The sequence below is a fragment of the Lycium ferocissimum genome, chromosome 9 (genome assembly GCF_029784015.1).
Source record: "Lycium ferocissimum isolate CSIRO_LF1 chromosome 9, AGI_CSIRO_Lferr_CH_V1, whole genome shotgun sequence".
NCBI classification, from domain to species: Eukaryota; Viridiplantae; Streptophyta; class Magnoliopsida; order Solanales; family Solanaceae; genus Lycium; species Lycium ferocissimum.
In genome coordinates this window covers 34,762,219-34,774,843 of record NC_081350.1, presented here as the reverse complement: position 1 = coordinate 34,774,843, position 12,625 = coordinate 34,762,219, and the positions used below count along the sequence as shown (strand labels likewise).

Sequence of the window (12,625 nt, the reverse complement as noted above, 5' to 3'; positions counted from 1 at the left end):
CCACCACATACATAGTAGTATCCCATACTAGCCAGAGTCTCCCATTATGGGCTTGTTGATAGTTACATTGTATCCCCCATCCTTGCAGAATGGCACTACTCACCTGTTTTACTTTATTTTCCTTAACTCTTGTTTCAATGAATCCAGCTAATTTGATGTTTCTTTTCCTCATGTAAACCACTAATTCTCTTTGTTTATATCTTTTATTGATCCCCCTAACATTCCACACTAGCCAAGTCATGGAGAAATAATTTGGTTCCCACTTCTCAGTGGGTTAGTGAGTATCTTCACCTGGCCCCCTTTCCCTTCACCTTTCCTTGGCTTGTGCTGTTGCTGCTGATAATTCAGTAAACTCCTCTGGGCAGGTGAGCACAGGACTTGTCATATTTCTTCCATTCCCCTGGTCAATTCGTACTACAGTCTGGTCACTTGATGACTCAATTGGCATATGCTGAATTGGTACAGATTGTAAAAGAGGTGGTTGCTCCTGCTGGGCCTGTTTGTTCACTTGTATCTCATTCAAGGTTTGGTGCTATGCATTTTCCACCATTAACCTTGTTGAGAAGCGGGAGATGCTCCACTCGCTGTCTCTCGTGTAAAGGATGGTGCCGCTTGCCTCTGGTCCTTGCCTATCAATTTCTCCATCCTTAGCTTTCCACATTTGAGCAAATCTATTTTGTACTGGCACCTTTGTTTGCTCAGGTGCCTTAGCTGGTTGCACAGGTTGCCCAGCATTCGGTTGTTGCATTCTTTTTGTTCTTCTTCTTCTTCGAGGTTGCTCATAATGCTGAGGGTTATCTTGCTGTTTAGGTCTGCATACATGGCCAATTTGGTGACAGGCTTCACAGTATTCCGGCTTCCAGTCGTACTCTATATCTTGTTCAAGTTCTCTTCCATTTGTATCATAAATGGTGACTGCATCAGGTAGTGACTTAGTAACATTTGTTTGGATCAACATTCTAGCATGTGATACTGCGATGTCCGTTAGTTGTACGTTCGTCTGCATACAGAGGAATCCCAATGGCACTAGCCAATCTACTCAACGCAGGGCAACTCCAAAAACTCATTGGCAGCTTAGGGAATGTAACCCACAATGGTATCTCTGTCAAGAACTCATCATTGAGGTCAAAATCTAGGGTCCAGGGTTTGATAATCAGAGGTTTGTTATTAATAGAATATGGCCCTGAGTATAGGATTTCATTCATCTCATCTTTTGATTGAAACCTAACAATGTAATATCCACCATCATGGTAATAGACCGCTGGTTCACTCACTGATGCCCATGTTTGCCCTATGAATCTCTTCATAAAATTGTATCCTGGAGTTTCCCCTACCACATACACGATTAATGCCCTACTCCATTTTTCAATTTCTTGTTCAATTTCTGCTTGCACCATCTTAACCACAACTTTGCCATTTACAATTTCAGGTGGGATTAAAGATAACGCCATACCATTTTTCGCACTACGATTGCCAGCAAATAGATTCGTCCATCCTCTTTGTGGGGTGGTTGCTCCCGCTCCGGCATGCCCACTTCTTGCCGCTGTCACAGAGTTAGGTTTGTTGCGATTGGGGTTATCTCTGTCCTGGTCGGTACTCTAGCTTGTGGGGTCACCGTACCCATTTCTAGGGTTCGCGCAGCCCCTTTGGAGGAACTAGCTGCCGAACTCTCTTCAATCATCACTGGCGTCTTCTCCGATTGCCCCTTTTTACTCGTTGAATTTTGGTCCATTGCCGAGGTAGCAGTTACCACCTGCTTCCCTCGATTCTGGTTCACCGCTTGTGTTATTGGCTCAGCAGACCTACCAAACGCCGTAAGAGACTCTTTCCTTGGTCGTCCTCTCCCTCGTTCCCGTCCTTTGGCCATGGCCGATCTCGGAGGCGCAGGTTATGCTAACATGCGCCCAAAGCGAAGAGAGAGAAAAAGTCTTGATGAGGTGCCACATCCCCTAATAGGCCTTTGTATAGGCCCTATCCTAACTTTACGAGCCCCCTCGTCTAGCTCCAAATCGACCCCGTAACACCCATAAATAGAAATTAGAATGATGCATCTTTAGAACCTTTTGCAGGAAAGGACAAACTCTTAAGTTTTGAATCACCCAAATCAGAGAAGTCTACAGAAGTATTGACATTCTCCGGTAGCACTTCATTCGTTGATAAATCCTTAATTGTTTGAAGAAATATTCAGAAAGCAGAGATTGCGGGAAAGTCACTATCTAGCATGTATATGTCTAACCTAAATCTATCCTTAATTTTCATTGTCGGTATGGGAGGAATAGGCAAAGCAACACTTGCCCAACTTGTTTACAATGGTGAGCCAGTCAGAAACTCTTTCGCTTTGATGATATGGCTGAGTCTCGATATCTTTGGATTTTGATTTGATCAGGGTCATAAGATCAATTATTGAGTCATAGGTTGTTGCATTCTTGGCTGTTTCTTTGGATGTCTACTCATACAACCTGCTACTACTAATTTTGGAATCCATAACACTCTATGTGGCCTTCTCTTTGCTCTCTGACTTATAGATTTCATCCATGAAAAGGAAACGATCTGGGTATTTAAGGGTGCTATTGGATTTGTTGAGGTGTTAATGTCGCTGAAGCACTTATGGGAAATGTTTGTTTTGATTTATCCTGAGATGCTTGAGGAGGAGGCGCGCGGGAGGCGATCTTTATTGCAAAATTCTTAAGATGATTGGTAATGCTTAAGATAATTGGTAAGGTTTAAATATTGAGTATATTTTCCTGATTTATTTCACAGATCTACTTACCATGTCCTTTATTTAATGCTTTGTTTTAATTTTTGTGAATTTTTATTATAATATTTTGCGGTAAAAATGGAGTATGAGATATGATTATGATATTTTGGACGGGTCCAAAAAAAAAAGAGTCAGCCACTAAGAGAAGCTGCACACTCATAGACTTGGACCCACTTCAATCAAAACTTCAAGAATTGGTTAGGGGTAAAGGTTTTTGCTTATGTTAGATTACCTGTGGAGTGAGAAGTACAACGATTAAAAAGTCTTATCGGCACCTTTAAAATTTGGTTCCAAAGGTATTAAGGTAATTATTATTATCCGAAGTAGAATTGTATTGAATATTGTTAATTCAGACCTGTACCTCCTGTCGCTTTTACCTGACAAGGCCGGTTGGAATTTGATGAAGCAAAGGGCAATTCTGGAGAATACTATTGTCGGGAGGAGAATGTCGATGCAATAGGGTTCGAATTGGCCAGAAAATGTAAAGGATTTCGTTAGTGGCAAAAATACTCGGGAGTACAATGAATTACGTTCCTTTTGAGGAGTGAAATTTTATTTTGAAAAGTGATTTGTGAGACTTGACTCAGTTTAAAGATGGAATGTTTCCGACTTTAGTACTTAGCTATCATTATCTTCCTGCAGAATTGAAGAATTTTTTTGCTTACGGTGCTCTATTCCTTGCACATAATAAGTTTGAGGAAGACAACTTGATCTTACTTTGGTTGGCTAAAGGTAAGGGTGATCACGATTCGATTTGGATCGGATTTTCCTAAAAAGAAACCTGATCAAGTAATTCAATTTTTCAAATATTGAAATCAGACAAACCTTTAAGTCGGTTTTTCATTGATTCGGTTTTTATCGATTTTTTCGGTTTTTTCAATTTCTCATTTTATTTTTTACTAATATGTGATATACAGTGCCAAAAGTTGGCATTTACGAAAATATCTTGATAATAATTGAACTAAATCATGACAAATAATTTAAGAACTTAAAGACAAATTACTTTGAACATGAAATAGATTTTTGAACTTAACAAAATAAATAATATCAAGCAAATAGCGACTAATTAGCAGGGGGGAAATTGATAGATGAATAAGATAAAAGTACTCAAATATTATCAGTTATTTTATCTTTTTCTTTAATCTGTTCGGTACAACATGGTGCAGTGGAAGGGGAGGCTTTTACTGAACTTCCAGTCTATCCATGTTATCCCTTGGCGCTGCTTCATACTACTCACCAATTCTCCCTTTTTCTTTTTTTGGAATAGATTTGAGATATGCTCATAAGCAACTTAGGATAAAGTACTATAAACAATCTCAATTGCTTATTTCGAAATAAAATTTTTAAGCAAATATGGAGTGAACGAAATGATGTGGTTTTCCAAGGTAAAAGCATATCTCCTCAAGTCATCGTTAAGCATATTATCCAGGAGGTGTTATTTAGGTTGAATTTGATTCCAAAGCTTGCAGGATATGTTAGCCATATGAATTTTTATCCTCAGTAGGTTGAGTGAGTATGTGGTTCTAGTGCATGTGCTGAGTAGAAGTGTGGTCATACAACTGGGAAATCTCTAGTTGGATGTTAGTGTTTTGTTTTCTTTTGCTCTTGAGTTGTAAATATTCCCTTTGGTAATAAATAAAAATATTTATTTACCAAAAAATATCCATATTAATTGGTACTCCCTCTGTCCCAATTTACTTTTCACTTTTTGAGAGTCAAACTTCTTAGTTTTGATCGTGTGTTTGAACATAGAATCTTTAAATTTTTTGAAATGAAATTTACATATTTGGAAACTATGTAAAAAGTACTATAAGTCAAAATAATTAATAATTTAAAATGTTTAAAAGACATATGAAAAAATTACTGTAAAAAAATAACTCGTTTGACTCTCAAAAAGCAAAAAGTGTCAAACAAATTGGGACGGAGGGAGTATATAATTTTAATGATAGCTAAAATTGACTATTAACATTTCATAATGTATTTGGGGAATGAGTAGTTAATGTTAAGCGAAAAAACTTTAATAATATTTTTTTCTCTTGATATATGCTAAAGTAGACAAATAAAAGTGAAAATTTATTTTTTGGTACAATGGAGAAGTAAAAGTTAATGGAGCGAGTAAGGAGTGAGTTAGTAATTATTATTCCCTCCATTTTCTTTAAGTGAATTTTTAAGGGTTTGGCACACCCATTAAGAATGCCACTTAATAGCATTAATTAAGATGATTATTTTACGAAAGAACCTATAACATATGCATAAGAAATGCAAAGAAGTTCTAAAAGACTTTCTATAAATTTGTTCAATACTTATTAGATGTCAAAAAAAAAAAAAAATGCTTGAGTTTTTACAAAATCACTTATTTCAAAATGAAATAAAAAAAACAAGAATCACTTAAAAAGGGATGAAGGGAGTAGTTGTTTGGTGCTATATTTTTATTGGTTAGTTGCTGACTTTTTCATATTCTTTGATTTTTTTTTTCCTATGAAATTGAAAAGGTTCATATCAGAAGCAATTGCACTTCTATTAGGGATTTATTATCGTTTATTGACCTCGCTATTTTCTTATTTTTATTTTTCCAAATCCTAGATTTTCAGGAGCGTACTCACCCGATTCGGCCCTCTCTCTCATTCACCTGGGCTAATTCACATAGTATCAAGCTTGCTAACATCTGAACAAGAGATTAATTAGTTACTTAAAATTCAGAGTTAGATTCAACAAGAACATTAGGAAAAAGAAAGAGTTAAAATTATATAAAATGGTTACAAATTTTCGTCAAGAACTGGGGATAACAAGGATATTTAGTTGCTACTCACTATGTGGATTGAATATTTAATATTTTCCTAGGGATAATGCAAACATCAAATATAATTTTAAGTAAATGACAGTCTTGTGCACAAAGTATCCCAAGAAGAATGACATATCAAATATAATTTTCTAGAAAGCTTCGCTAAGATTAAAAAAAAAAAAAAAATGGTAATGCTAAATGACACAACTCGTTTTTGCACAAATTGGCACAACATTGAATGGAATCAAAACTTAGTAATTATTTTTACTCAATCTTATATAATATCTAGTTGAAGTAATTCAATGTTTAAATTACAGTCAATCATAGTATTGACTGCTTGTTTCATCCATTTTGTGTCCTTTTAAAAAAAAATTGATTCAAATAAATTAAAAGTTGCTAATTGTTATTCAATCCTAGTATTAGCTCAATTGAACCACTTCAATGTTTCAATTAAAGTCAACCATAGTGTTGACTACTTGTTACATCTACTTTTTTTTTTAAAAAAATTGATTGAACTAGATCCAAACTTACAACTTACTAGTTGTTACTCAATTCTCTCTAATACTTAGCTAAATTGAGATAACTCATTTTCAAAAATCTTGAAGATTGGTATCAGAGCTAATTATTTTTCTATTTTGGGATAGGACATTAATAAACGACACTGATATTATTAATGATTATCTTAATATCTTGAGAAAATCTTAATAATGCCTAAACAAAAAACTTGTCCACTTTTTGCACAATAATTTTGTAACCGTTGACATTTTCAAAGTATGCTTTTGTTTCTTCTTTTTCTTATATAAATGCGAATTTACTTTTATTTTTCACAGAACTAATTTTTTCATATTATGATTGATTGATAACAAACAATTTTTGGTTGATGCGTCATGTGTCTTTTAAACAAGATGTTCACTCAATTGCCTTTAAGAAATGATAAATGAAGGAAAAATATATATTATATCATAATATCCATATTAAATCTACTATAGACAGACTTGTTAAATGAGGCTTAAAAACATATCTTGATTGTGTCTTTTGTAATCAGTCACATGAAACTCTGTCTCATCTAATTTTTCAATGTTCATTCAACGATATGGAGCAAGCTACTAACTTAGCGAGGAATATTTAGGGGAATTCAGGGATCAAATGAAGAAATCACTTGGGCTATGAAGTACTGTGGTGGACACAACAGGGGTGCATTAATGTACTGTATTACACTGACTGCTACTGTATACTAAATATGGAGTGAACGAAATGATGTGGTTTTCCAAGGTAAAAGCATATCTTCTCAAGTCACCATTAAGCATATTATCCAGGAGGTGTTATTTAGGTTGAATTTGGTTCCAAAGCTTGCAAGACATGTTAGCCATCTGAATTTTTATCCTCAGCAGGTTGAGTGAGTATGTGGTTCTGGTGCATGTGCTGAGTAGAAGTGTGGTCATACAACTGGGAAATGGCTAGTTGGATGTTAGTGTTTTTGCTTTTTTTGCTCTTGGGCTGTAAATATTACCTTTGGTAATAAATAAAATGTTTATTTATCAAAAAATATCCATATTAATTGGTATATAATTTTAATGATTTGCTAAAATTGACTATTACCATTTCATAATGTATTTGGGGAATGAGTTCTTAATGTTAAGCGAAAAAACTTTAAGAAAAATTATTTTTCTCTTAATATATGCTAAAGTGGACAAGTAAAAGTGAAAATTTATTTTTAGTACAGTGGAGAAGTAAAAGTTAATGGAGTGAATGAGTAAGGAGTGAGGGAGTTACCATTTTCTTTAATGATTTTTAAAGGGTTTGGTACACCAATTAAAAATGTCACTTAATAGCATTAGTTAAGATGGTTATTTTACGAAAGAACCTACAACATATTCGTAAGAAATGTAAAGAAGTTCTGAAAGACTTTCTATAAATTTGTTCAACAAAAAAAAAAAAAAAATAGCTTCTTGAGTTTTTACAAAATCACTTATTTTCAAAATAAACTAAAAAGACCAAAAATCACTTAAAAGGGAATGAAGGGAGTAGTTGTTTGGTGTTATATTTTTATTGGTTAGTTGCCGACTTTTCCATATTCTTTGATTTTTTTTCCTATGAAATTGAAAAGGTTCATATCATAAGCAATTGCACTTCTATTAGGGGTTTATTATTGTTTTATTGAGCTTGCTATTTTCTTATTTTTATTTTTCCAAATCCTAGATTTTCAGGGGCGTACTCACCCGATTCGACCCTCTCTCTCATTCACCTGGGCTAATTCACATTACATCAAGCTTGCTAACATATGAACGAGAGATTAATTAGTTACTTAAAATTAGAGTTAGATTGAACTAGAATAGTACCCAAAAAAAAAAAGCGTTAAAATTATATAAAATGGTTACAAATTTTCGTGAAGAACTTGGGATAACAAGGATATTTAGTTGCTACTCATTATTCAGATTGAATATTTAATAATTTCGTAAGGATAATGCAAACATCAAATATAATTTTAAGTAAATGACAGACTTGTGCACAAAGCATCCCAAGAAGTGTGATGTATCAAATATAATTTTAGGTAATAATAAAAAAATAAGTTACTGATAATGATGATTTTCCTATCATTATTTAAAAATAGAAAAAAAAATTACGGAGCAAAGATTGAGCCTTAGTTTTGAATGGGTGTTTTTCCAAAATTTTGCTAGGTGTTCTCACTGAAAACCTAAGATATACGAAAACAAAGAAGAATGATTCAAAACACTAAAAGGGCTTGCTTTCTTTCTTAAAATGTACTCTAAAAGAAAATATATAACATTTCCCAATAATACCTTTCCCGTTTATTATAGTTTCAAGGTATACATACTAACTAAGACACTTCTATTTTTTCTTGAAATACCGGATACATATTAGTTGAGGCACCATAAGGTGCTTAGGAATAGAACGGGCATTAAGTACGAAGTATGGAGTTGCATTGCACATTAGACATAATAAACCAACAGATATAGCAAGTTTATAAGTTTAACCGACTATTACTATTTCCAGGAAATAACTTCAAAGAAAATCTTAACCGGCTTGTTTATTTTCATGATGAAATTTGCCTGTCCTCTCACAATTGATAAAGGCATCTGAAGCATGAGAACGCGGTGAGAAGCATTACGAATCTCTTATTACGAAACTAGTTATACATATATAGTCATTTAGATGAGGACATAAGCGTTAGGGTCGACCCACACGAGTTCAGAGCCGGATTCAGAATTTTGAGTTTATGAATTTTAATGTCTAGAAAATGCAGCTTAGCAGGTTCTGATAAGCAGATTTCTTAACAAAAATACAGAATTTGGCCTGGTCAAAGCTATTGAGTTCTGCCAAACTAGCAGTTAAAATTCTAATTCCGCTCCTGCACGATTAAAACGAAGATGCATAGATGAGGCTTTCAAAGAGTAATAGCTCATGATGTTAAATCTTTCTTTGGTACATTTTGTGTTTACATGTTCTTGCTGTCTAGTGCCTAGAATAATATGACTAGAAAAGAAAAGGCCCTTTCTCATATTAATTAAAAACCTGCCACATTTCGCTTAACAAAACCCCACGAATACACCAAGATCATGCAAATACAAAGTATGCAAATCGTGAAACATTAAAATATCTCCTCCAACTCACACATCAATTTAGTTCATCTCAGCATATAATACAATGCAAACTTCACAGAATACAAGCGATAAATTCATGAAATGCAATCTGCCAATTCCCTAAATGATACTGAAGTAAAGAAATTCATCAACATTTCCCCAACACTTAACTAAGCAAGCACGAAAGAAGCAAAGAGCACGAGTAAGCTTGACATTCCAGTCCATGCGACCCTGCTCACTCCACTTTTATCTTTTGCAGCTGGTGTCATGTAAAAAATTCATCATGAGGACAATATTGTGAGCAAGAACGCAATGCAAATTAATGCTATCTTGAATCTACATTTGACTAGGAGATTAATTCTAAATGAGGAAAGAGATGTATTCATATAATTTAGACATAGACACTTCCGTGCTCCATTTGGCTGACCCTCCTGTCCAGTTCGGTGACTAGAAGTGCCTAAACAGGGTACCTTCCAGACATTACTTGTAAATTTATTGTGATCATAAGTTGAGAAGCATAACAAATTTGCACATTTCACTTTTAACTGTATCAAAATTCTCGGAGTACCTAGGGCATATAACTTTAAACGGAGTAAAATATTACTTGGCGGAAGTTGTAATAATAAAGATTGTCATCCTCTATCCCCATTCTTCTTTTCTTTCCCAGCCGTAGAAAAACATTCAATTAGCATGACTCAAGAGGTGGAAAACAGAAGAAAAGGAAACTTACTCTAGAAAGACAATGCGACCAGTGGGTAGGGCATAGAAAAGACTTTAAAAACTTAATCCATAGCTATGCAGAAAGCTGAAAAGCAACATCCACGATAAACTGCTCTGTGTAATGCCAGTGGCTTATTGGATAAGAAGAACAAGCTTCTAAAGATTGAGCTTCTAAACCTTAATAATCAGGTGAAGTAAGAACAGTTTCATTTCCACCACAAATGACTTTATTTCCATTTCAACTCGTTCTTTTATGGTACGACTTGACTCCCTCAAATCAAGCTTCTCAAAGGTCAAAAGTTTTGGCCGAAGATCTAAGATTTAATTGAACACCACTAAGAAATAGGACGGACTTCAGCTAAGTACTCCTAAAATCAATTAACGATTGTGTCCGGGGACGAAATGTAAAAGTATTTTGCAACTGTAGAGAAACTTGATAAAAACAGGAAGAACGGGAATTTTGAAAGAAAAAGCAACAGAACACTTATTTGTACGAATTTAATTTCTCACCAGACATCATTCACTATTTTGTGTTTCTTTTCTCCTCCAAGCCTCTAAGGAGCAAACGAAGAGAGACAATTCTAAAAAGCTTTATGTCTCTGATATTAAATTTCACATCCGAGAAAATCTCATTTCGGCACAGACTTAACAAAACACGTTGAGTGCATCGACAAGTCCAACATAAACATTCTTGCCGCACCACAAATTTACGGTACATCACAATCTACTCACATTCTCGTTTTGCAAAAGGTACACAATATTATGTTTTGTCTCATTTCAAAGATCTTATACGATAAGTCACTCCGTGAAAACTGAAAACTTATTTAATAGTTGGAACAAGTCAAGGTATATGACTTTGCTGTAAATTTTCAAAATTGGGGGCTCTGAGTTATTGAACAAGAACAACTATATCAAGTCAACCTTTGAATTTGTAATCTTGCTTTAACTTAAATATAACAAAGGTTGGCCCATAAAAGCAGAAATAAACTTAAATTTTCAACTTCTTTATCAGATATACCATAGTGGAGCAAATAAACATAAGTACAAACACCTATGTATCACAATTCAGTAAATTTAAAGGAACAAGGTGCAATAATTAACAAAAATAAAATCAAATTGATGCATACTCCCAGATTTTAAATTAATTTACTAATATTAATTCAGTGGAAACAATGAGCAATTCAATCTCAGTTACCTGGTGTTGTCTTTGAAGGAGAACCTGAACTTGGAGCAGCCGCTGCAGACAAAAACAAAACAAAAAATAAGAAAATTAATGCTAAATCCAAAATGACAGCTACAAACAAAAATAGTTAAGCCCCAATTATTTTTCAAAGAAAATTCTGTCCATTTCCCAAAATTATTTTTCCAAGTTGATTTCTCAAACATCACTCAATTAATAGTTATTATCTCATAGAAAGTTACTTTTTTGTTAAAAAAATTGTAACAAAAAAGAAGAATGACTTTATGAGATACTCCCTCCGGAAAAATGTTTGACTGAACACAAAGTTTAAGAAATAAAAGAAATTTTTGAAACTTGTGACCTAAACAAATCATTTCATTTTATTAAGGGTAAAAAGATAAATTTAAAGTAGAATTATTATTATTATTACAGGTAGAAAGGTGTATTTCTTTTTGATGGAATACAAAGGAAAGAGGCTAATAACTATAAACTGACAAAGGGAGTATTAATACCCCTTTTCCCATAAAAAAAAAAAAAAAAAAAAAAAAAAAAAAAAAAGAAGATGAAGACAGTAAAAAAGATGAAGAATATCAGATTTGAAGTAGAGATTTTGCTTCAATCAAAGTCAACTAATTGAAACCCAATTCAAATCACAAGTCCTTCTTATTTCGAAAAACAAAAACACAAAATCAAAATCAGGGGTTTGAACTAAAAGTCCACTAATTTAGTAACAAGTGAAAGAAACCTGCTCTAATATTATTTCAACTGATAAAAAGTGTACCTTTACAAGCGGTAACATCACCAGGGATATTACAGTATTTAGGAAGACCAATAGCAAGAGTAACATTAATACCAAGACTAGGTAACAAAGTGGGATTTTCATAAAGTTTGCAAAGACAAGCAAGATCTGTAGTTACAGCTTCTCTAAGTGGGTCACAACAAGATGCTGGTGGTTTTGGTTTTGTTGAGTTAAGGTAAGGTGCACATGGAACTAACTTTGAAGCACATTCTGGCTGTTGGGCGGTTGTGGTGGTTGCTGATAATAGCGCCACCGTGATTGTCACCGTGATCAGAAAGGACTGTTTCATGTTTCTTTGTTTGGTTTGATTGTTTTGCTTCCTACGGAAAAGGCGTTCTGCAACCTTTTTCTATTCTAGACTAGACTAGATGACTAGCAGTAGCGTTGTTGAGAGAACCACATGTCCACATGCCACATTTATATTAGGGGTTTAGGCTTGACTATTCTTCTTCTATAACTTGTGATTAGGGGTTTAGGCTTGACTATTTTTCTTCTATAACTTGTGATAGGAGGCAGGCGTTTGGCCAGGAAAAGCAAATACTTTTTCACTTTATTTGAAATTTTGAATTGGAGTTGAAGATGAAATTGTGTTTGCTAATAGTGTTTTTCTAAATAATATTTAATTATTTGAATGTAATGAAAGTGAAATATAATTTTAAGTTGTATTTGAAATTTTCATGATCAAAAAATGATTTTCAAATAAAGTGAAGAAAAAAATTCGTAAAAAGGTGAAAGATTCTCACGGCCAAACGGTTCGGTGTCATATTTTTTTTTCCCCTAATTC

At 34.0% G+C, this 12,625-nt stretch overlaps 1 protein-coding gene across 1 annotated transcript; it reads right to left on the bottom strand.

Moving 5' to 3' along the window:
* Positions 1–9,132: 9,132 nt before the first annotated feature.
* Positions 9,133–12,250, bottom strand: LOC132030423 (non-specific lipid transfer protein GPI-anchored 7-like). The gene is made up of 3 exons (XM_059420046.1): positions 11,824–12,250; positions 11,058–11,099; positions 9,133–9,401 (listed from the first exon to the last, which is right to left on the bottom strand). The coding sequence occupies exons 1-3, from the start codon at positions 12,128–12,130 to the stop codon at positions 9,313–9,315; spliced, it is 438 nt and encodes a 145-aa protein (XP_059276029.1). The 5' UTR covers positions 12,131–12,250; the 3' UTR covers positions 9,133–9,312.
* Positions 12,251–12,625: the final 375 nt, after the last annotated feature.